The 25247-nt window shown below is 38.0% G+C and overlaps 2 protein-coding genes across 2 annotated transcripts in view; one reads left to right on the forward strand and one right to left on the reverse strand.

Annotated features, from left to right (window-relative positions):
• The window catches only part of SMAP1 (small ArfGAP 1), a 129875-nt gene extending 120112 nt beyond the window's left edge, over nt 1–9763 (forward strand). The window contains exons 8-11 of the mRNA XM_003789680.3: nt 690–814; nt 4440–4611; nt 5533–5840; nt 7987–9763. Of these exons, the coding sequence (XP_003789728.1) occupies nt 690–814; nt 4440–4611; nt 5533–5840; nt 7987–8121 (740 nt within the window). The 3' untranslated portion in view covers nt 8122–9763. The remainder of the gene's footprint in view (nt 1–689; nt 815–4439; nt 4612–5532; nt 5841–7986) is intronic.
• Nucleotides 8689–25247, reverse strand: part of B3GAT2 (beta-1,3-glucuronyltransferase 2) — a 78317-nt gene continuing 61758 nt past the window's right edge. The window contains exons 3-4 of the mRNA XM_023513128.1: nt 9583–9731; nt 8689–9503 (exon numbers count right to left, since the gene is read on the reverse strand). Coding sequence (XP_023368896.1) covers nt 9417–9503; nt 9583–9731 — 236 coding nt within the window. The 3' untranslated portion in view covers nt 8689–9416. The remainder of the gene's footprint in view (nt 9504–9582; nt 9732–25247) is intronic.

Below are 25247 nucleotides of genomic sequence, written 5' to 3' on the forward strand. Positions count from 1 at the left end.
TAGCCCCAGCTCTACTGGTGCATGTCTTCAGTCTTAGGTACTTAGGAGGCTGAAGCAATTGGATCACCGGAGCCCAAGAATTTGAGGTTGCAGTGAGCTGTGAATGTGTCCCTGCGCTCTAGGTGGGGCAACAGAGTGAGACTCTGTATCAACAAAAATCACCAGCATTTATTTCAATGGTGGGTAGAATTGAAACAATCTCTAAAACATAACCCCCACATATATATTAATGGAGGATCATTATTTATAAGAGCCTGGTATTGAAGTTTACCTAAGCCACTTACCTCAAAAGTAGCATCCATCTCCTAAGGTGAGCTAATATTTGTTCAGTACTCAGAACAGTCCCTGGCAGATAGGAAGTGCTATAAAAAGTTTCTGTGATCCTATTATTAAAAAATCAGGATAGAGAATAATGTGAATAGTATCATACCATTTGTTATAATGGAGGTTTGGATAAATTTCTAGAAACCAGTGGATATAAAATATTTCTGGGACAGTACACCTTATGGAAGTGATTTCTTTGGGAAAAGAGATAGATCCTGGAGAAGAACGTGTATTTCATCAGCTTTTGGAAAGTCCCTCCCTACCCCGCCTTGTTATTATTTTTTACCATATGTTGATTTTTAAAATAATGTCATGTTTCAAGTAATTTAAGAGAATGTACCTTAAGAATCTTATGTTCTTTTCAGATGGCCCTTCTGAGGCACCAGTGACCAATGGAAACACAACAGTGCCAGCCCTGAATGATGATCTGGACATCTTTGGACCAATGATTTCTAATCCCTTACCTGCAACTGTCATGCCTCCAGCTCAGGTAAGTGTTAAGAATAGGGTTTTATTTGCTCATTGCTTATTTCCTTTTTGAAAAGCTTCAAAATTTAAATTTTCAAAGAATTATTTCTGAGCAGTCACTAATTTGAAAGCCTTCTGTTCTTTAGACCAGGTCTTTGCAAACAAAACCTGCAGCTCGTCTTTGCAAATAAAGGGGTGCACTGGTGCTGTAAAAGCAGAGGAGAGTTGAATACGAGAACAGGGACTGTATGACCCATGAAGCCGAAAATAGTCACTGTCTTTAAAGTTCTAACCCTCGCTTTAGGGAAATAACAGTGTTTAGAGTGAACAAGTGGAAAAACTCAGAATATTAACTTTAACCTGAGATTTGCAACAAAGTCACTTACTTCAGAGGTTTCTAAACTGTGTTTGTAAATAATGACTGAAATAACATCTAGCAAATTCAATACTGATATTCTTCTTTTTAGTGAAGAGAAATGATATTTTAAATTAGCCATAAAGCTTACCTGGCTGTTTTTTATTTAGTGATTTTAAAAAATATCTAGAACAAGGCCATGGGCAGTGGCTCACACCTATAATCCTAGCACTCTGGGAGTCCTACATGGGTGGATTGCCTGAACTCAGGAGTTCCAGACCAACCTAAAAATGGCTGGCTGTGGCTGGCACCCATAGTTCCAACTACTTGGGAGGCTGAGGCAAGAGAATTGCTTCAGCCCAAGAGTTTGAGGTTGTTGTGGGCTATGACACCATAATGCTCTACTAAGGGCATCAAAGTGAGACTTTATCTCCAAAAAAAAAAAAAAAAAAAATATATATATATATATATACACACACACACACACACACACACACGTATATCTAGAACAATTATATTAATGATTAGGATATTTTAAAAATATGAATTTTGAATTGCCTTCTCAACATTATAGAATTTCTATAGGTGAAGACATGAACTTTCAGGAAATAAGTTACTCTTAAGCAAGAGTTCTGTTTTAAATTTATAGTTGACAAATAAACTAATTTGTTTTAGAACAGTATTATTTTTGAATAATTGAGTCAAATCTGAATTGTTTGGGTAGAAAGTTTTCATGAGAAGAAGTCTTATTAGTAAGACTAACAATCTATTTTTATTACATATATTTATTGTTATGATAGTTGTATAGTTACCACTTAGAATTGAACAGGTAGATTTCTTAGGAATAATTATTTTAAAATGGATCTTTATCAAAATTGTCTGCAGCAGCAGTACTTATTCTCAGCAAAGATAGCCTATTTTATGGCTTTATACCTCCCCCAACACATAAAAAGCGAGACTATACTAATAACAATTGTTATTGTTTAAATTACTTAGCATTAATTACCTTATGAATTTGTGCCAGTATGGGTGATTTTTCTCAGCATGCATAAATTTTAGTAAAGGATTCTCTACCTTGTGAATATGAAATAGATTGATTTTACCATCTGCTGTACATCTCTGGAATCTAGTCTACCTAAATGGGGTTAGAAATACTCAGTTGACAGGAGTGTACGTGTGTATGTATTGGGGGTTTGAGAAACAGTTCCAGAGTTCCAGTGTTGGTGTGGAGAAATTCTTTTTCCCATCCTGTTTTTTTTTTTTTTTTTTTTTAAGAGACCGTGTCTCCCTGTGTCACCGTCAGTAGAGTACGGTGGTGTCACAGCTCACAACAACATCCAACTCCTGGGCTTACGCAAGTCTCTTGCCTTAGCCTCCTGAGTAGCTGGAACTATAGACGCCCATCACAATGCCGGGCTATGTTGCTGTTGTCGTGGCTGCAGTTGTCATTGTTATTTTAGCTGGCCCAGGCCAGATTCAAATCTGTATGTAGCTGGCACCGTAACCACTATGCTACAGGCGCTGAGCCTTCCCATCCTGTTTTTCATATACACTCACCACCAGTATCCAGAGCTACAGAAGTGCTGAGTCCTATCCTTGCTTGGTTTATCCCTAAGATCCCTTGACCTAGAGGCCCTGCAGCTTCTTAAAGTGCAGAAAGGCATCCAGATTTTCTCTCTTTGTATCCTGGGGTTGTAGTGCTTACAACTGCAGCTCCAAAAAAGTAAGTGGAAGTTTGAGTGCTTACCACCCTTGCTGTTTGTTTTGGCCACTTTGAGACTTGGTTCATGTTGAAGTAGATGTTACCTAGTATCTACCGTCATCAGAAGAAACATATGTGATGTTTAGAGGGGCCTGGAGATCATAGCTTTTCCTACCATTCTGTGTTATCTTACAATTCTCTCATCCACAGGGAATAGACCCCTGGGTTTTGAGTAGATCTTAGATTGAGGAGAAACTAAAAGTGATAAAAAGATCACTTAGTGATGTAGTTCCTTTGTTATCTAACAGTATTAACAATAAATACTTAGTATACTTACCCATTGTACAAAAACACTTCTTGTGGTCATCAAGCTCTTCCCCCTTCTATGGAAGAAAGACTGAATGGAGAAGTGACGTGTCTAAGGACACACCATTAGTAAGTCCTGGCAGGCCAGGCTGCCTCCAGTCCATGCTCCTAGTCACCTGTTGTTGCTTCATTGGGACTGTAGATATTTTATTCAAAGGCATCGTCATATTTGATGTTCCATCATGTCTTAATTTCTTACTAGTTTTTGCAAAATCAGGTTCTTTTTATTTGTAGCTCATAATTCTTGCTTAATTAGTTATAATGGATTCAAAATATTGTTCTGCTTAAATCAGTGTGTGGTTTACCAGAATGGATGGTAATTTGTTGTATGATGTTCTAGCCAGGACATTAAATGGTTGAATTGAACCTTTACTTGCTGTTCACTTTATTCTATAGTTTGAGAAGAATCTTAGCCAGCTTTTACTCATCTTCATAGAATTCTTTGATACTTTTTTCCTATTTAAAATGTGTCCATATAAACAGATGTGAATGTGATTGAATATTTTATGACTGCAGAGATCATTAAGGTTGGTAGTTGTGATTGTATAATATTATCTTTGTGCAAGATACAAACAATTAAGTGAACATTTTGTGTTATATTTACTATCTGCTTGTTTATTGGTATTTGTGTTCATTTGCTCCTTCATCCAAAATAGCGTGTAGGCTATGGTTGGTATGGTTTGCTGTACTTCATTTCTGGATAGATTGGAAACATTCTAGTGTTGTGATTAAAACTTGACTAGGTGTATAAATCTTTTATGATACAGCTTTTTAAAAGACAAAACCTTTTCATCACAGCAGGATCCTCTTGCAGTATGCTATATTTGTAGAAATGTTATTTATTCCAAGAGATACCAGTTCCTTGAAGCAGTAGTTGTCAAGGAGTGCTGAGCAGGTCCTCAAGACAGCAGCCACCAACTATTGTTGAACCCATTGGGTTCAGGGTTCAGGATGTGATGAGGAAAAATGTGGCATCAGCCTAGCTGGTAAATGCAATTTATTATGAAAAAGCTTCATCTGCTTCTTTCAGATGAACAGATCAAGTTAAAAAACATCGAGCCTTTTGCTCTAGATGTTTGTGTGGCCTGTCCTCTTGACTGTCAGTCACTATTTTACCTGCTATAATTGTTTGTCTAATTTGATAACTTTATTTGGAGTTCAAGTAATAGATGAACTTTGCTTTACTATGCAGAATTCAACCCCTTATTTTGGTGTTTGTCTCAGGGTACGTCCTCTGTAACAGCAGCTGCTACACTTTCTACAGTAACATCTGGGGATCTAGATCTATTCACCGAGCAAACTACAAAATCAGACGAAGTGGCAAAGAAACAACTCTCCAAAGACTCCATCTTATCTCTGTATGGTACAGGAACCATTCAACAGCAAAGCACTCCGGGTAATTAATTTTGAAATCTGTTTTCAATGAGTTGTGATGACATTACTGGAAGTACATCCTTTGTAATTGTAATAACATTAATTATATTTCTTCCCTATTTTTCTGTGTAGTGGGTGCTTTTGTTGTTGCAGTTTACACAACTATGAAACTGACATGAACAAAGCATTAGAATTAAAAAATTAAGATACATGTACAGGATTCACAAAACTTTATTCATTTATAATCAACAAGCTGTTCACATACCACTTAATATTGTTTCACAAGCTTATAGGACATGGATTATCTTTGAAGAATTATTGAAATTGTATTTGCATGGAGTTTATGACTTTGTATACGGTATATTTTCTTTGTACATAAACAATAAGCAGTCTGAATTGTTACATGGTACCAAAAAAGTTGACATTTTGTAATTAGAATGACATACTAGCATACAATTTATCGTTTACAATTTAATGTGTCAGATCATTTCTTCTAGAATAAGGAACTGTATTTCACATATGAGCTAAAATTATATGATAACTCAGCTACTTTGATTAAAGACGGATAGTCAACTCTCACTTGCCTGTTTGGTATTGGGAAACCAATGGTACACATCAATAGAAGCCGCATTCGTGTCTCATCTCATGCTATGTAGTTTGGTCTTTACAATAGAAGATATTTTATGTGGCTGTTGCACAAGATTTACATTTCTTGATTAAATTTACTCTTGTTAATAACTGATTTGTCTGCATTCTGGAAATTACTAGGCCCGAAGGTTGAAGCGTGCTGATCTGAGCTGTGAGAGCAGACCGAAATAAAAGTTTTTGCTATGGGTGGCTCAGAAAGACAGTACTCGTTTTTCTGCGACTGTAGTGGAGTTCGGCTATAAGCTATCGCCCTGTTCTCTTCATTCATTTTCTTCTCATGGTTCTTGTGATGCAGGTGTGTTTATGGGACCCACAAATATACCATTTACCTCACAAGCACCGACTGCATTTCAAGGTTTCCCATCAATGGGTGTACCTGTGCCTGCAGCTCCTGGCCTTATAGGAAATGTGATGGGACAGAGTACAAGCATGATGGTAGGCATGCCCATGCCCAATGGGTTTATGGGAAATGCACAGACTGGTGTGATGCCACTTCCTCAGAATGTTGTTGGCCCACAAGGAGGAATGGTGGGACAAATGGGCGTACCTCAGAGTAAGTTTGGCCTGCCACAAGCACAACAGCCCCAGTGGAGCCTCTCACAGGTAGGGGTCACTTACTTTCCAACTTCTCCCCAATCAAAGAAACCAGATTTAGTTTCCAAATGGTTTTATTTGTTTTTAATTCTAATGATGTGGCAGAAAGAATTCAGTAGGAATAATGTTGTGTAAGATCAAAGGTGTTTATAGATGTTTGGAAGTTGTATTGAGTAGGAGGTTGTGTTGAATAGACAAGTGATTTGTCATTATCCCTATTTTTAAAAGTATTCTGTAAAGAGATGTTAAGCATTTTTCATTTCAGATTATAAGACAACTGTCATGGTGAGTATCCCTGTTTGTCAATAGCTAGAAATTATCTTGGGTATCATGAGAGACAGCCTTTCTGCCACCAAGCTTTTTTGATAACTTTCATGAATTAGAAAAAAAGATCCGGCCTCATATTCTCAAAGCACTATTAGGGATCTAGACTCTCCTCCAGGTCACATGGTTACTTCCCCTAGATTCATAAAAATTCTTTTGTCCAGAAATCTTTGTAAAGTTGCATTTTTTTCCCTACATATCCTCTAATGACTCTTCTGTTTTAGAGTATCCACTAGCTCAAGAATCCCCATAAGGCATGAACAAGTCCACACTTGTGTCATTCCTTTACATGATCTAACTTAGATCAAGAGACAATATTTCTGTTTTAGGTACTCTGTTCTGACTTTTTGCTAGCCAGGTCCAGTCTTCTTCCTTTTACATTTCCTATTTGGTGTTCTCCAGATTTTGGTTATCTTGGTTTCTTTTTGGTCAGTTCTTTTTCCTTGAGAACATTCATGCAATAGTCTAGAATGATTTTTGACTAATGTTAGCAAAATCACTGTGTGTCCCAAGAATGCTCTAAGTTATTTTTGCTGTCACCATTTACAGGAATATATCTAAGACATTGGTCTCTATCTTTTTGAAGCTCTCACAAATTGCCAGATGTCAATCACAGTTTTTATGTGGCCAGAATGCTGAGGCATACAGCCAGCTCAAGTTAAGGTGCTAGAAGCTGACTTTGGCTGTTACCTCCAGCTAGTGCAAAGGGGTGATGCTGTTCTCCAGCATTCTGTTAGTAGAATCTATTAGCCAGGGATAGGTGGTTAAAATAGCCTTTAGTGGGTATGATGATGTGGTCTTTCCCTTCAGATACTTACGATGCCTGAGCAGTGATGTGGTTCATCTTAATGTCTTCAAATAATTGCAAATAAGTGTACCTTGTTAAGAACACACTCTAACCCTGAGCACAGGGGTCGAACCCACTCTGTTCTTTACAGTAAATCTTGCATTTCCTTCTCTTTTCACCAATTTTGGCAGTAAGAGTTCCACAGAGTGAAGATGCTTATATATATTTGACTCTGGTGTGAAAGAAAAATACATGTAATCTCATATGAAACTTAATTTTAGATATTTATGTTGTCAGATCAACAAAAGAAAAAGTACATTTTATGACCACTTTTTTGGGGGGCCGGGGCTGGGTTTGAACCCCCATCTCCTGCATGTGGGGCTAGGGCCCTACCCTTTTGAGCCATAGGCACCTCCCATGACCACTTTTTAATATTGAGAAAGTATATAGAGCCATTTAGGATTTTAATAGAGAATATTAACTATCATATAAACTTTATAGGATAATTTTAGACTATTTTACTTTGTAAAATTTTCTGAGTCCTTAGTATAAAGCACAGTATCCTAGCATAGTTGAAAGAGTAGTAGATTCATTTTATACTCTATACCCAGACACAAATTCAAAGATTGCTTTGGTGTATTTTTTCAGTTGTGGTTAATCTTTAGGGATAAGAAATTGAACCTAGAAAGTGAATAAATACAGAGTATCCATATGGTTTGTGTGCAATTTAAAATAGTTGTCTATTTTAATTTAACAACTGATAGACTATTTTAAGTCGCACACGAACTTTATGGCCACCCTGTATAGTATGATTGAGATCACAGTATAGGCAGTGCTAAAAAGTAGAAGAAAATAAAGGACAAGAGGGGAACAAATTAGCTATTTGCTTTCTATTAAAAAAAAATATTTGGATGGTAGTCTGCTTTTACTCCAGTGCTCTGCCTGATTTTCATATTATTAGAAGAAATGTCCAACTATGGTTAAAGAAAGAATAATTAAAATTAAAATAAGCCCCTTAAACTAAGCCTTTCCTGTGTTTCACAGATGAATCAGCAAATGGCCGGCATGAATATCAGTAGTGCAAACCCTGCAGCAGGCTTTGGCCAGCCGCCCACCACCACAGCAGGATGGTCTGGAAGCTCATCGGGTCAGACTCTGAGCACACAACTGTGGAAATGAAAACTGAGACACAAGTTTCATCCAGAACTACCACCTGACATTCCTTGCTAAAACGCATCTAGTTCCCCTGTTTATTCATGTACATACATATTTTTTCTTTTTACCCATTTGTTCATATTACGAATTATCTGATTGACCGTGTTGGTCTGTACTGATTAAATTTGATGTGGTGAAAGCAGGTTGATAAACCATTTGATGTCAAAGGCAGCTTTGCTCATATTTCCCATGATTTCATAAATGACCATTATTTGAGAAGCTGCTCAGTCAACTTGCGTAATTAGTTTTACTCAATAAAATTATAGCTCTAATGTTTGCATATAAGGGAAGTAGTTATCATGTTAGTAATACCTCTAACAGTATAAACCCCACCCCCAAATTAGCCAGTAATCCTGTAGGAAGGTACTGTATGATCAAATGTTTAATCATATAAATAGAATGTAAATGTATCACTGAGCACTGTTTTCTAGTGTATCAAAATTCTTTTATTTCATCATTCACTTCACTGTGCTGTTGTTATGATGTGATTAACAGGGAACGTGGTTAGTGAAAGGAAGATAAACCTGGATGTTACTACGAAACTTAGTTTAATGAGTGTTTGAGTACTTCAAATTTTATCTGCCTCTCATAATTTGGATCTCCTCTTATGTACATAGTGCTAATGTGAAGACCTTTTTCTGCACTATATGCACACAGGGTAACTAAAACAAAGCCACTTTGAATCCTTGAAGGTATATCCAGGTTTATGACAGTAATTGTGTTTACATTTTATGGTGCCTAGTATTGACAAAATATTATTTCCCTATATTAAACAGATGAATCCATAGACCTTTCAATTGTGGGGTTTTTATTTCCTGTGATGTATACTGCCACCAACCTTCCAAAAAGTTATTTAATGTTGCCAAGTAGGAATTGACACTGTTCAACTGATGAAATGCCTGTCATCTGTTTCTAAAACCTGTTCAGTTCTACCAGTTGTAAGGCTAACTGGGGGCAGGGCAAGCATGTACGATACTCAGAATGGTATTTTGCAGTATCACAGAACTGTACTGTACAGAAATTTTCCAATTTAGTGGTAGGGAGGACATGCACAGCAAAGGAGGACCACCCGTGCATTTGCACATCCAGTTGGCTTCTGTCAGCTGACAAGCACTGGTTAAACAGATGTCCGTCAGCTGGCGTGAAAGGCTGCGGGACTGAAGTAAAATGAACAATACCTGAATGCTCTGCAGCCTCAACTCCACACGGCCTTGTCCACGCCCACTGCCAGGCAGACTGCACCAGGTGTCGCCTCCATTTTATACCTCGATTTTCACGGTGTCCAGGTGGTACTTGGGCTCATTGGCTAGATTAACCTTCTCTGTCCGTGTGTGCCACACGAGCACCTGCAAGACAGGGAGATGGCTTGAGTAGGGCGCTCCCAGGCTGACACTTGAGGTCGGGCAGCACAGAGGAGCGCAGTACCTTGGTGCAGTTACTTGCTTTAGGTTCCAGTTCTTCTACGGTCGTTATCTGTTTTAGAAAGTCAGATTCTTGCATCCCTGGCTGGGATCCACGACGTTTAAATACAGCTTTTGGGTTGGACAGGATGACTTGAAGACTTACAGCAAATCCTTTGTGAAAAGTTAAAAAAAAAAATGACTTTTAAAGTAAAATATTGGTATACTTCTCTTTTTTCTAAATTTGTAAATTTGGTCACATCAAAAACAATTTTTTAAATACAGATTTAAATATGAACATTACCTGTATTACATTCTCAAAAGGAAAATCAGTCATCACTATATTGTGCATTCAGTGCACAGGGGTGCACATATGCAAACTATGACGTCTAGGCTGTTGATAATAAAGGGTGAATTTTATAAGCTGCTATTTCACAGAGAACATCACATCCTCACATTTGACCCTTTAGGAATAGACAAAAACTAAGTGCAGCTGAAAACGTGCAGACTCCGCCTAACTATCCTTATAAGGAGGGTGGGCCTGCCTGCCCTTTGGCATCACTAGTCATGCTTAGCAAAATCAGCACTGCTCTGATTCACTTTGCACTTAGAAGATTGAATAAAAGAAGTAAAGCCAATTAGATAGAAAATGAATAATATGCATTTATAATCATTTGGGTTAAATTTCTAGTTTGGCTCAATCTGAAAAGGGTGGGGACTTGGGCAGTGCAGAAGATACCAGGCCGTGTGATAAATTTGTTCTTTTGTATTTCATTTACCAAAAAAAAAAAAAAGGTGTGAACTTCCTTCAGTGGTTTGGTCATATGGTAAAATCATTACTGTTTAAACTGTAATTAACAAACTCTGTGTTTAAGGCTCAGCCATTAAAGCATTCTAGAAGTAATTGTTTTGCCATCTCAGCAAGTAATTATTTTGAAGGTTTGAAGCCCTGGATCTTTTTGCTCTTAATGACAAAGGTGACACTGTAAAGTTAGGCATCCTCCCAGAGTTGAAGCTCTGAAGACTAATCCCGGGAACACTTCATTTGCCCTTCTCCATATTAAATGATTTCTGCTGCTGCTTGCAAAAGACAGTTGGCAAAATCAAATGATACCAGGCAGTAATTGAGGAGTGATAAGAACACCACAACCACCATTCTCATAACCTCTCCAGATGCCAGACTGGGCCCATCTTCTGTTCTAGACCCTACTACCTTTTTGGGAAAACTGAACACTAAGCCACTTACAAACACAAGTTGGTACATTAGGTCCTGAGTGAAGCAGAAAAAGGATCATAAAGCATAAGCCTTGGGACTAATCCCAGTCCCCTCCACCAGTCCTAGAGGGAGGCAGCACACTGGCAGAAAGAATGCAGAATTTGGAATTATTAGGAGCTTTTTGTTTTGCCGAGGTCCCCTGCACTGGCTAAGTCCCTAACTTTTCTTGACTGCAACTTTCCCATTTCCAGACCTACAAGAGAAGTGTGGCACCTTCTTGACTCAACGTTTGAAGGAAAATTAATTTTGGAAGGACTTAACTGACTGCAAAGCACTATTATGATAACACAATATATAAACAAAAGTGCCATTATAAATATTATGGGGGACAGGCAGTATTAGCCACCATGTATGGCTGGAGAATGAATGCTGGTTGACAGGTAAAGGGCTACGAAAGTTCTGGGTAGCAGAGCCAGGCCACCTCCATGTCACACCATCATGGAAACAAGTCTGAAGCCTTTATCAAGCAAAAAACTAGGCCAGCCAGAGGACTCCTCAACGAAAAGCCAGAGGTCCAAATTAATATACAAACTGCCTTTTCTAATAAGCCAAATGTTAAAAAGAGTTCTTGTTTTTTTTCACGTGCTTATAAATAAGCTTCATCCTTTTTTATCTAGATGAGGGTGTGCCCTTCTCAGTCACACTGATGCTCCTGGCAGATCTTTCACGTGGCTCCAAGGTGTTCACTGTAGTTCTCCATTCTCTCAAAAACAGGATCCAAATTGTGCAGAAGTAATTCTGAAAATGATATGAAGCCACTTTGATCTGATTTTCTTCACTTTCCCCCAAGACTTTAACATCAACCACTGCAAGATTCACATTTAGAGTATTTTGTTTTCCTCGGCTCAGGAGTTGCCTAGCTGCTAACGCAGTTAGATGGCAGAATACACAGTTCACAGCCATTCATAAAGCTAAACATTCTGCCGCAAGGGCCCCTTTCCTGGCCTCACTGGAGAATGGGGTGCACCTGGAAGGCCAGGACCCTGCAGATATGTAGTGTGGCACACCATGGTGGCAAAGTGGTTTCCTGTTTTCTTTTCTTTCTTTTTTTTTTTGAGACAGAGCCTCAAGCTGTCCCCCTGGGTAGAGTGCCATGGCATCACAGCTCACAGCAACCTCCAACTCCTGGGCTCAAGCGAGTCTCCTGCCTCCGCCTCCCACAGGCGCCCGCCACAACGCCCGGCTATTTTTTGGTTGCAGCCGTCATTGCTGTTTGGTGGGTCCGGGCTGGGGATTCGAACCCGCCACCTTAGGTGTACGTGGCTGGTGCCTTAGCCAGTTGAGCCACAGGCGCCGAGCCCTGTTTTCTAATATAAAGGTGGGGAGAGCACAATTCAGTTGCACCTTAACCAGTTACCTTGATTTCCTTTGCCCAGGGCCTGCTGACAGCCATTAGGCAAGGACTGCCCATTAACTGGGCCAAGCCCTGGGGTTTTTTTTAGGAAGCATCTGACCTGCTGTGAAGCTGGAGAGAGTTAAAAGAGTTCTCCTCTAAAACCATGGCAAAGACATTTTAGCTCTTGAAGCAATGATTTCCAACCTCAGGTGGATATCTTGAGTTTTTTCAAGTATCTATACTTCAAGTATTACATCTTTCTTCCCTTTTTTAGTGAGATTAGCTTATCTTTCAAGATGTTGCAGTAGCTTTTGAGATATTAAAATAATGGGAGGAGGATTTTCTGCCCTGGTCAGTTTTGTAAAAAAATGCTTTTGAAAAGTGGTTGTTCACTGTGAAGGCAGAGATTTCCTGACTTCTTCAAATGGAGGTGGGGGGACATACAGTTGCCCTCCATCTCTGCAGGTTCTACATCTGTGCATTCAACTAACCACAGGTCGAAAATAATTTGAAAATAAACAATGAAAAATAACAATGCAGAATAAAAATACAAATCTAAGAGCTATATAGTAAATCAGCTATTCACATAACATTTACATTGTATTGGGTATTATAGGCCATCAAGAGATGATTTAAAACATAAAGGAAGAAACATGTTTTTGTATATAAATATGCCATTTCATTCTGGGGACGTAAGTGTCCATGGATTTGGTATCTATAGGAGTCCTGCAACCATCTCCCCCTCAACCCAGATTACTGAGGGACAGTTACTTCCTCCTAGCCAGAAGGATAAGGCCTACCTCAATATACGCCTACTGGCGTTATTAATGGAGTGTGCAATTTGTAAGCCATCCCAAGGCCAACAAGCCTTTTCCACTTCTGGACAAGACGGAGCCAACAGGTGCTGTTTTTTTCCCCTACTGTTTCAAATAACTAAAAACCAAAATTTTTGAAAAAAGTTTCCAAACATTGGGGAAGGTGTGCAGGGCAGAAGTCTCCGAGGAAAAGAAATGTGATCCCTACAACTGCCCCAGCTTCCTCCCTGAAGTGTGTTTTTAGGCTATACCATATGAAGGAGAACCCAGAAAGCTCTGCAATCTCCTCAAGCTGAAGCAATTGAGAATTTGGGGAGGCCAAAACGATTAGAATTTGCGGTGTAGGATACTGGAAAGCGCTTTCCTCAAGTCTTCAGCTGAGTGTGATGAGCAAATGCACAAAAGTACCGAGGCCACGTAAAGACCCACTAGAAAGCAGCAGGTGAATCCGTTCCTGGCTCTCACTTCCGCGATAGAAGTAGCGCTACCTAGTAAGACCTGAGGTACCTGGAGAGCACTTGGAAAGTTACTGTGTCCAATGTGGGGTCAAATTCGCCGGGACCTAAATGCTGAGCTGGTTCAAACTTTAAAAGCAACCCTGGAAAGGATCAAATTGTTCCCAAGTTAACTGAGTCGTGTCCCAGTACAAAGCTCAAAAGCTCACAAATATCTACATATATATTTATGGTGTGTGTGTGTGTATTTCATCTATTACCTAGAAACATAAAATTTCCAAATGTCTGAGACACAAAATATACAGAGTAGAAAAATATCCCATCATGAAGAAAAAATTCAGTCAACAGAAACAAATCCAGACATGACACAGATGAGAAAATTACAGAACAGGGACATTAATGTGTACTATACATTGTACACATGTTCCATATGTTCCAAAACGTAGAGGAAAGACTCAGCATTGTTAAGGAAAGATAAGGAAGACCCAAAGTTATCTCAGCAATGAAAAGTGCAATGTCTGAGATGAAAAGTATTAATACGCTGGTGGGACAAACAGCAGATAAGACATTGAAGAATAAAAGACTGGTTAATTTGAACACAATAATAAAATTACCAAATTAAACACAAAAAAGAGCCAACACACACGCACACACACACACACGCTGAATCACAACATGAAAGGTGAGAGAAAAAAATATATGAAGAAACAATGAAAAATTTATCAACTTGAAAAAGCAAATATATATAATGCTTAAATAATACTATCAGCCAATTAGGCCTAAATATAATGCTTAAATAATACTGTAAGCCAATCAGGCCTAAATGACGCAGAACACCTCACCCAACAATAGCAGAATATAGGCTGTCCCCAAGTTATGAACAAGGTTCGGTAGGTTTGCTCTTAGGTTGAATTTGTACCTTAGAACAGGTACTTGAAATAGCCTCTGTTCATAAGTGTGAGTCACGTGTCCATTGGATGTTTGTAACTCAAGGACTGAATGTACACAATCTTTTCACGTTCAAACAGAACATTATCAAGGTAGAACATAGTCTAGGCCATAAATCAATTCCCAATACATTTAAAAGAATTCAAGTTGCATGAAGTGTTGTTCTTTGACCGAGGAAGAATTGAAATAGAAGTTGGTAATATAAAGATATCTGGAAAATTCCCCAAATATTTGGAAACTAAACAACATAACTGTAGATCTGTAGATAAAATAGAGATCAAAGAGATCAAATGGGAAATGAGAAAGTGATCAACAGAATGAAAACAAAAACAATCAAAATTTGAGATACATCTTAAAGCAGTGCTTCAATGAAAAATTATTGTTTAAAGCGCTAAGCACTTATCAGATGAGAAGAAAGGTCCAACTTAATGACCAGCTCCCACCAAGAAAAAGTAAATGAAACCCAAAGTAAATAGAAAAAAGGTACTAATAAGAGTAGAAATCATTGAAATAGAAATAAAAAAGAAGAGACAAGATCAGTGAAATAAAAACCTGCCCCTTGGAGGAAAAAGTCAATACCATTGACAAACATCTACCCATACTTATCAAGAAAAGGACAAGGCACAAATTCCCACGTGAGAAACAGAAGAGGACATATCAGGGTGTGTTCTACAAACATTAAAAATAATACAGGAATACTATAAGCAACTTTTCATGTTATGACAGTCAAAATAGACAAATTCCTTGAAATAGAAGCTACCGAAGTTTACTCATGAAGAAATAGATCATCAAAATTTTTTTTTGGCATTTTTTGGCTGGGCTGGGCTCGAACCCAACACCTCCGGCATATGGGGCCAGTGCCTTACTCCTTTGAGCCACAGGCACCGCCCCGAAATAGATCATCTGAATTAAGCCTGTATCAATTAAGGAAGAAATAACAGCAATTCTACAGGAATTTTTCCAAAAAATAGAAAAGGAAGAAACACTTCTCAAATCATTCTAGGAGACCAGCGTTTCCTTGATACTAAAAATAGACAAAAGCATTACAAGAAAACTACAGACCAACAACCCTGACGAGCACAGAGAAAAATTCTCAGTTTTAGCAAATCAAATCCAACAATAAAACAGTAAGTGTCATGACTACATGAGGCTTATCCCAAGAGGTTGCTTTAGCATTTCAAAATCAATGTTATTCATCACATTAACAGAATAATAAAGAAGAAAAACTAACCAGAAAAAACCACAGTTGACAAATTCCAGATTCTAGTTAAGAATAAAAGGAGAAAAAAAAAAAACCACCTCTAAGCAAAGAACAGAAATGAACTTTCTCTACCTTCATAGGGCATTTACAACAAAAAAACAAAAAACCTATTGCCAACATTATACTGAATAAGAATGAAGCAAGAATGACTGCTCTCAATTTTTATTCAGCAGGTACTGGTGTTCCTGGTCATTTAAATCAGAAAACAAACAAAACAAACAGAAAAAGCATACAGGTCGGAAAGAACCATGGCAACTTCCACTTCCCCCTTCAGCTTCTATGGTCTGAGCATCAGTGTAATTTCACCTCTGCAGACTTGCCCCAGTACTGTGTTCTCTTCCCTACACAGAATCTAATTCCAGCAGGGCCGTTATAAATAAAAACGATTCCAGTTCTTAAAAGATGGATTTTGCCACCAGTTTCTTTATAGTCTGGTCCCCAAAAAAGATACTCGTAACTTTTTCTCTGGAATGATCAATCTGGGTGAGTGTACTATTATGGAATATTGGGCTCTTGACACATTCCTAGTATTTTCTGTAGGTATCAGGTCATTTCAAAAATCTCTCTCCCTACTTTAAAAAATAGGAAACAAGATTTAAACTTTCAAATTAAGTGCCATCCTGAAACGTGCTGGAGAAAGAAAGAGATGCGGGGGGGGGGGGACCTCATCCCCTCTCCTCTCTAATGCTCCCTGAGGTGCCAGCTCTCCGTTCATACCGCTTCCTAGCAAAGCACACACTGCCTGTTGGAATGTTGTATGAAACCGTCAGTCTCTGCTGTCCATTCTCTTATAATTTATCATACAGGGTGTTCCCAAAGTCGCCATACACAGGGAAAATGGGAAATTGTAACTAAATGTACCTTTATTTAGGAAATGTTCTCTACATGTTGGCTACCTCTTAGTAAAATTTTATAAAGAAAGGTATATTTAGGCATAATTTCCCATTTTCCTTGGTAATAACAACTTTTGGGACACCCCATATTAATATTGAAACTTGCTCTTTTAAAGAGTGTGATTAAGTAGTTTTTAGTACATTCATAACTCTGGGCACCATAAAACTATTCTTTTCCCATTGAATGGTCTTGGCACTTCTGGCAAAAAAATCAATTGACTATAACTGTAAGGGATTTTTCTAGACTGTCAATTCTCTTTCTTTAATGCACATGTAGGTGGTTATCCTTATTCTAGTACCACACTGTATTTCTGGAGTTTCTTTTCTTTCGTTCTTTAAATTTAATTGAGACCAGGTCTCGCTCTCTTGCCCAGGTTTGCCCTAAACTCTTGTGCTCAAATTGGCCTCCTACCTTAGCCTCCAGAGTAGCTGAGATTACAGGCATTAGCATGCCTGCCAATTGAATTATGGTAGTTTGAAAGTACATTTCAAATTGGGAAGTGTAAGTCCTCCAACTTTTCAAGATTGTCTTGGCTATTCTGAGTTCCCTGCTCTTACCTATAAATTTTAGGGTTAATCACCTTATCAATTTTTGAAAAAGGGCAGTTAGAATTGTGATAGGAATTACACTGAAGATTAGATTAATTAGGGGGACTATTACCAACTTAGCAATATTAAGTCTTCTAGTACAAAACAATATGAAATTTTCCAATCTATGAGCATGAGCTTTCTCTCCACTTCTTTCATTGTTTCAATGTTATTTTGTATGTATTGCCCGATGTATGTCTTATACTTTTTAAATTACTAAGTATTTTATTATTGCTGACACTATCATGAATGAAATTGTTTTCCTAGTTTCATTTTCAGATTGTTTCTGGCTAGTGTATACCACTGATTTTCATATATTGATTTTGTATCATGCAACTTTGATGTGTGTGTGGCGTGTTCCTTAGGGTCTTCTATGTAAAAGATTATGTCATTGGTAAATGGAGATAATTTTACTTATTCCTTTACCATCTGGATATTTTTAATTTCTTTTTCTTGACCAGTTACCATAGCTAAAACCTCTACTACAACAGTGAATTCAAATGGCAAGAGAGGTCTTTCTTGTTTTGTTCTTGATCTTAGAGAAAAAGCATTCACTTTTCAACTACTAAGAATAATGGGGCAGCGCCTGTGGCTCAAAGGAGTAGGATGCCAGTCCCATATACCGGAGGTGGAAGGTTCAAACCCAGCCCCAGCCAAAAAAGAAGAAGAAGAAGAATATTAGCTATTAGCTTTTCATTGATATGTTCTATCAAGTAGAGGAAATTATTTTCCATTCTTAGTTTACTGATCTTCTGTCTAGTGTTTTTATCATGAAAGAATGATCAATAGTTACAGGTGCTTTTTCTGTACCCATTGATCTAATCATGTAGTTTTTGTTATTCCATTGATATGATGTATTATTGACTGACTTTTGCATTTGAACTAATCTTACATTCCAGGGAGAAATCCCACTTGATCATGCTGTAATACATATAATCCTTTTTATATGTTGCTGGATTCACTTTATTTTTACTAGCATTTTGCTAAGTTGTTTTATGTCTATGTTCAAAAGGGATATAGGTCTACAGAGCTTTTTTTCTTTGTGATGTCGTTGACTGGATTTCATAGCAAGGTAACACTGAAGGCTGAGCATGGTGGCTCATGCCTTGTCATCTCAGTGCTTTGGGAAGCTGAGGCAGGAGGATCACTTGAGGCCAGGAGTTTGAAACCAGCCTGAGCAACATAGCAAGACTCCATCTACCCAAATGAACAAATAAAAGTAACACCAGCCTGAAAGAATTATTTCATATTCCCCCTTTTCTATTTATTGGAAGTGTTTGTAAAGGATTGGGGGGTAATTCTTCTTTAAAGGCTCAGTAGAAGTCACCAGCAAAACCTCCTAGAATTGGGCTTTTTTCTGTGGGAAGTTTTATTGATTATTAATTCAATCTGTTTGTTATAAGTCTATTCAGATTTTCTATTTCTTTTTGAGTCAGTTTTAACAGTCCTTCTAAGAGCTTTTTTATTTTCATCTAGGTAATCTAATTTGTTGGCAAAAAATTTTCATAGTATTTTCTTATAATTTTATCAGACTTTAAGGTCAGTAGACATGTTCCTTCTTTCATTACTGATTTGGAGAATTTGGGGCTTCTCTCCTTTTTCTGGACAATCTGATCAAAGATTTGGCAATTTTGCTGATGTTTTTAAAGAGCAGATTTTTGGTTTTATTGATTTTTTTCCTCTATTAATTTTTTAGTCTGTATTTCATTTATTTTGCTCTAATCTAATAGCGTCCTCTCTGCTGCTGATTTGGGATTTAGTTTTCTCTTTTTCTAGTTTCTTATGGTAGAATTTCAGGTTACTTGAAATCTTTCTTTTTAACCCTTTGCTGAGTGCTCAGAAGTGAAATATGCCAGTTGAGGTGGGTAGATGGCAACAACTGTGAGGATACCTGTCACACTGCAGTTTGTCCACTGGTAACAGTAGAATGTATGGGTCCTTTATCATGATTTGTGTAAAGCTCTTTGTATTTGCAAAACGAACAACACAGCCATCGTTCACACCAAATGAACATCTTATTTGAACATCCATAGGTGTTGTTCACAATCAAAAGGTTAATAGAGGCCTTTAAAGCTATAAATTTCCTTCTAAGCATTGTTTTATTTATAGCTCATAGGTTTCAGTATCTTGTTGTTTCTATTTTCCTTCATCTCAAAGTACTTCCCAATTTTCCTTGTGATTTGTTCTTTGGCAAACTGATTATTTAGGAATATTTTGTTCAATTTTCATGTATTTGTAAATTTCACAAACTCCTTTTAGGTAAGTATTTCTGATTTCATTGCAATATACTTTAAGACACAGTTTGTATAATTTCAGTTATTTTATATTCATTTTGACCTGTGGTCTATCCTGGAGAATGCTCCATCGTGTATTTGAGAAGAGAGTTAGGATGATTGGATGGAGTAGCCTACAGATGTTTGTTAGGCTTTATTAGCTCATAATGTTTTTTTGTTTTGTTTTGTTTTGTTTTTGAGACAGAGCCTCAAGCTGTCCCCCTGGGTAGAGTGCTGTGGCATTACAGCTCACAGCAACCTCCAACTCCTGGGCTCAAGCGAGTCTCCTGCCTCCGCCTCCCAAGTAGCTGGGACTACAGGTGCCCACCACAACGCCCGGCTGTTTTTTGGTTGCAGCCGTCATTGTTGTTTGGCGGGTCCGGGCTGGGGATTCGAACCCGCCACCTTGGATGTACGTGGCTGGCGCCTTAGCCGGCTGAGCTATAGGCACTGAGCCTAGCTCATAGTGTTTTAAAAAGCCTTTTCTCCTCATTGATCTTCTATTTAGTTGTCCATCTAGTGCTGGGAGTAAACGTTGACATTAGCAACTATTATTGCTTACTTGTCTATATTTTCCTTCACTTCAGTCATTTTTGCTTCATGTATTTTGGGGCTTTGTTGTAAGTCGTATATATATTTGCAACTGTTATCTCTTTTTGATATATTGACCATTTAATGATGATAAAACCACCTTTTTGGTCTTTAGTAACAATTTTGTCTTAATGCCTATTTTGTCTGGTGTTCATATAGCCATTTTAGCTCTTTGGTTGTTCCCATTAACATTATGTATATTTCCCATCCTTTTGCTTTCAAATTACTTGTGTGTCCTTGATTCTAAAGTGTTTGTTTTATCGATAGCATATAGTTGGTTCATAATTTTTTTGACCATTCAGCCTATGTTCTGAATGGACTGTTTCAACCATTTACATTTAATGAATTAAGATTTACATCTGCCATTTTCCAATTTACTTATCTAATGTCATTCTGTTCCTATTTCTCTGTTGTCACCTTCTGTAGTGTTAAACAGTTATTTCTTCCTGTATGATTGTCATTTCTTTTACAATTACTTTCTAAGAGGTAGCCATGAGATAACAATTAACATTCGAATCTAGTTCAGATTAATACCTGCTTAATTTCATTAGTATACAGAAACTTGGCTCCTATTTGGAACATTCCACCTGGTTTGTGCTGTTATTCTCACACAAATTACATCTTTATACATTTTTTGCCTGTCAATCCAGATTTCTAATTATTGCTTTACATTTTTTTAAATGGGAAATAAATGGGTTACAGATAAAAAGTACAGAGATGGTAATGCACTAGGTAAGTTTCAAAATTACATGTATACTGCCTTTCAAACTTACTATGAAGAGTTGCATGACCAGTGTTTTCATTTGTTCATGTGGGTTAGAGTTACTGCCCAGTGTCATTTCATTTCAGTCTGAAGGACTCCCGTTAGTATTTCTTGCACTGTAGTATTCCATGCACTAAAAATGAATTTTGTTGGTATTTATTAATTGGGAATATCTTTATTTCTCCTTGATTGTTTTGCTGGATAGGGATTTCTTCATTTAGAGTTTGTTCTTTCCCTTCTAGGACTTTGAATATGTCATTCCACTGCCTTCTGGCTTCCATGGTTTCTGATAAGAAATTAGCTATCAATCTTATTGAAGATCTCTTGTTAGTAATAGTCACTCGCTTTTGCTACTCTCAAAACTGTCTCTTTGGCTTTCAACTGATTATGATGTGTCTAGGTGTGGATCTCTTTGAACTTACATTACTTGAAATCCATCGAGCTTCCTGGATATGTAGACTAATGTTCTCCATGAAAATTTGGGAAATATTCAATTATTATTTCTTTTTTTTTTTTTTGAGACAGAGTCTCACTATGTTGCCCTCTGTAGGGTACTGTGGTGTCACAGCTCAAGCAACCTCAAACTCTTGGGGTTAAGTGATTCTCTTACCTCAGCCTCCCAAGTAGCTGGGACTGCAGGTGCCTGCCACAATGCCTATTTTCTTGTTGCAGTTGTCATTGTTGTTTAGCTGGCAAGCTTTAGTGCATGTGGCTGGTGCCATAACCACTGTGTTGTGGGTGCTATACCCAATTATTATTTCTTTAAATATTTTTTTCTGCCCCTTTTTCTCTTCTCCTGGGATTCACACACACACATATGTATATGTGTATTTACATTAGTACATTTGATTCATAAGATTCTGAGGCTTTGTTTGCTTTTCTTCATTTTTTTTTTTTATTTCTCAAATGGGATCATCTTAATTTACCTGTGTTTCAAGTTCACTTATTCTTCTGCCTGCTCAAATCTGCTTTGAGCCTCTCTAGTGAAACTTTTGTTTCTGCTAGTGTACTTTTCAACCCCAGTATTTCTATTTGGTTCTATTTCAAAAAACATAATTTCTGTCTCTTTATTAATCTCCTCTATTCATTAGACAACATTATGATATTTTCCTTTAGCTATTTAGATGGTTTCCTTTAGTTGATTGGATGTATTTAAAATGTCTGATTTAAAGTTTATGTCAAGTAAGTCCAGTATCTGGACATTTTCAGGGACACTTTCAGGAAAAGGTGACTGCTTTCTCTTTTGTATACTGGCTATGCTTGTTTCTTTGAATTTTTTATAGAAAACTGGACATTTAAAATAATATATAACAACTTGGGAAATCAGATTCTCCTCCCCTAAGGTCATTTTTGTTTGTTTAGTGAATTTCTTGAACTAATCCTGTAATGTCTGTGTTCTTTGCTGAATGTGGCCACCGAAGTCTGTGCTCAGTTAGCTTAGATGTCAGCTAAATACTGGACATATTTCTTTCAGTGCCTGAAACCAAAGAGTCTCTATCTTTTCCGAGATGCTCCCTGCGTTCATGTGGGTATGCTTCTAACACTCAGCCAGGCAACTGAAAACTCCGGCCTTCACTTCCTGATTGCACAGAGACTCAAGATCATGTGGAAGGGTGAACTGAGGGCTCTGTAAGGGTTTTCTTGAACATACGCACAGCCCAGGGTGTGCACACAGCCCTAAACTTCCACATGGTGTTCTGTATTCCCATAAATATATCAGACCTTTTCAAAGACTCCCATGAAATGAAAATATTCCCCATTTTTTAAAGTAGTAGGCCTAACTTGTATATCACAGCTGTTATCACTGCTTCAGGGAGCTGTGATAGTAAATAATCACCACAGTTGTTTTTAAACAAATGCTCCCAGTGAAAAGACTGTTTGCATCGGGTGAGCTCTAAGTGAGGTCAGATAAAGACAAGCTTTGTGAGTAGGGTTTTCTAGGGAACTGCTAGACAGATTACATAACGACAATTCTCTTAGAACGGAGAATTGATTTCGTTCCAACCATGTTATGCCTTTCCGGTGGCTAAGCTGACGTTTTCAAGACTACCAAGAGGCTGAGGAGAAGGGAATGGGAATAGGGTAATGCACAAACTATTATACTCACTGTTCTTACTGAGATTTAGCCTGGCTTTTAAAAAAATAAACACTCCCTAGATTGTTGCACACCTTTGGTTAATTTCCACAGTTCCGAAAAGGTTGATTTTGATAAATTTTGCCAGTGTATTCATTACTTTTATGGAAGAGAGAATATTCACAGTCCATACTCTGTCATTTGCAATGACATTACTGCCTTTCTCCTTTTGCAACCCCCCCAATCCCATTATCATCCTCCGAGATAAGAAGCAGCTGCTACCCTAACATAGGGCATGAAGGTTTAAATGGAAAGCTATTACTCAAGTACTTTTTAGCCCTGGTGCCCCAAAACTATTCCAGCTGAGAAACAAATGCATTAATAGTATTGTTTCCACTAGATTGAAATCAAATATAGAAAGCAGAAAAGAGAGCTATATAGAAGAAATGTGTTTTTTGCTTAATCTCATCTCTCAATAGCCACTGTTGTCTGAATCCACTATAGGTTATCATGGTTCTAAGACTGAATGCTTACATGTCATCAAGTGCTCTTTCATGGCCACAATAAACACTCCTTCCCAATCTACTGTTCCTGAACGGGTAGACAGAACTGTAGTTTCTCACGTTTCCTTCTAATTATAATTTGGAATCATTTTCTTCTGCTGCCGAAGAGGAATCAAAAAGCATGTCTTGGTTGTTAAGTAGGTCTGTTAATCTGGTTCGGAATACTGACTAAAACTTTATGATTGCTTCAGGGTGAAACTTTAAAAAAAAATTGGCTAGTGTTAAAAACTCCTCAGAAGTTATTTAGCAGTCATCATTCTTCCTGGAAAAAACTTAAAAACTCTGCATTTTTAAGAAGTATTCTTTATTTACTCTATAAACAATTCATTTAGATCTCTACTCTGAAAACAAAAATGCATCATAATTTATCTTCTAAGGAAACAAGTAGGATGAACAAAGATAGAAAACTTGATCCCAAGGAGCAAATACACATATAATTAAAGGAGGCGTAATTAATTGAATATGAACTGAAAATGTCATGAACGATCTTCTAATAGACATGTCTAACATTGAAGTTGGGAAGGGGAAATGGTTCTATGAACTCAATAGCCAAAAATGAGAAGTGTTGTCAAATATGATGGGAAGTGAACCCCTTTGTGTGCAGGGAATGGCAAAGTCAACCTGCTTGACACTGTTGTTTCATACTTTGTTTCACTCTTGAAATTGTCTACTTTACATTCTCCATCGTCACACTAAGCTACTGCAGTCCAACGGAGAAAATATAGCAGAACAGAGTGTCAAAGGGACCTATCTCCTGTTTCTCAACCCCAGTGAATACCAGTGAAATAATTTTTTTTTTTTGGAGACAGAGCCTCAAGCTGTGCCCCTGGGTAGAGTGCCGTGGCATCACAGCTCACAGCAACCTCCAACTCCTGGGCTCAAGCGAGTCTCCTGCCTCCGCCTCCCAAGTAGCTGGGACCACAGGTGCCCATCACAACACCCGGCTATTTTTTGGTTGCAGCTGTCATTGTTGTTTGGTGGGTCTGGGCTGGATTCGAACTTGCCACCTTAGGTGTATGTGGCTGGCACCTTAGCCGGTTGAGCTATAGGCACCAAGCTGAAATAATTTTTAAAATAAGTACTCTTCAATGATTCACTAACGAACCTGTTATACTTAAATTGCCTCCTACTTTCATATGGAAGGTAGGGTGGCTTATGATTAGAAACTTGTAAGAAGTTCATAAAGACCTATTTTAATAAAATAGTGTGGGAGAATAGCTGAGCGAATCCTTTAGAGGGCCTGGGTTCAAATCCTCACTCTGTCACTTGCTATTAAAGTGACTGCAAACGTGAAAATAGACAGTTACGCTGTTATCAGGTTATTGTAAATCTTAAATGAGCTAATACATTCAAAGCAAACAAAATATCAATACTACATGACATAATAAGCATTCTCTGTGTTAAGTATAATCATAAAAAGAGATCCCTCTGATTTGCCAATGTGGTTTCAAATAACTTTTTTTTTTTTTTTGAGACACTCTCACTATGTTGCCCTTGGTAGAGTGCTGTGCCATCATAGCTCACAGCACAGCTCACAGCAACCTCAAACTCTTCCGCTGAAGCAATTCTCTTGCCTCAGCCTCTGAGTAGCTGGGACTACAAGTGCCCACCACAACACCCTGCTATTTTTTGGTTGTAGTTGTCATTGTTGTTTGGCAGGCCCAGGCTGGATTCGAACCAGCCAGCTCTGGTGTATGTGGTGGCACCTTAGCCACTGAGCTACGAGGCACAGGGCCCCAGATAACTTCCCTTATGCGCCAGCCACATACACTGGAGCTGGGGGTTCAAATCCAGCCCAGGCCCGCCAAACAACAATGACGACTACACCAAAAAATAGCCGGCCATTGTGATGGG

This window comes from Otolemur garnettii, unplaced genomic scaffold, assembly GCF_000181295.1.
Source record: "Otolemur garnettii isolate 467f Iridium unplaced genomic scaffold, OtoGar3 scaffold00035, whole genome shotgun sequence".
NCBI lineage: Eukaryota > Metazoa > Chordata > Mammalia > Primates > Galagidae > Otolemur > Otolemur garnettii.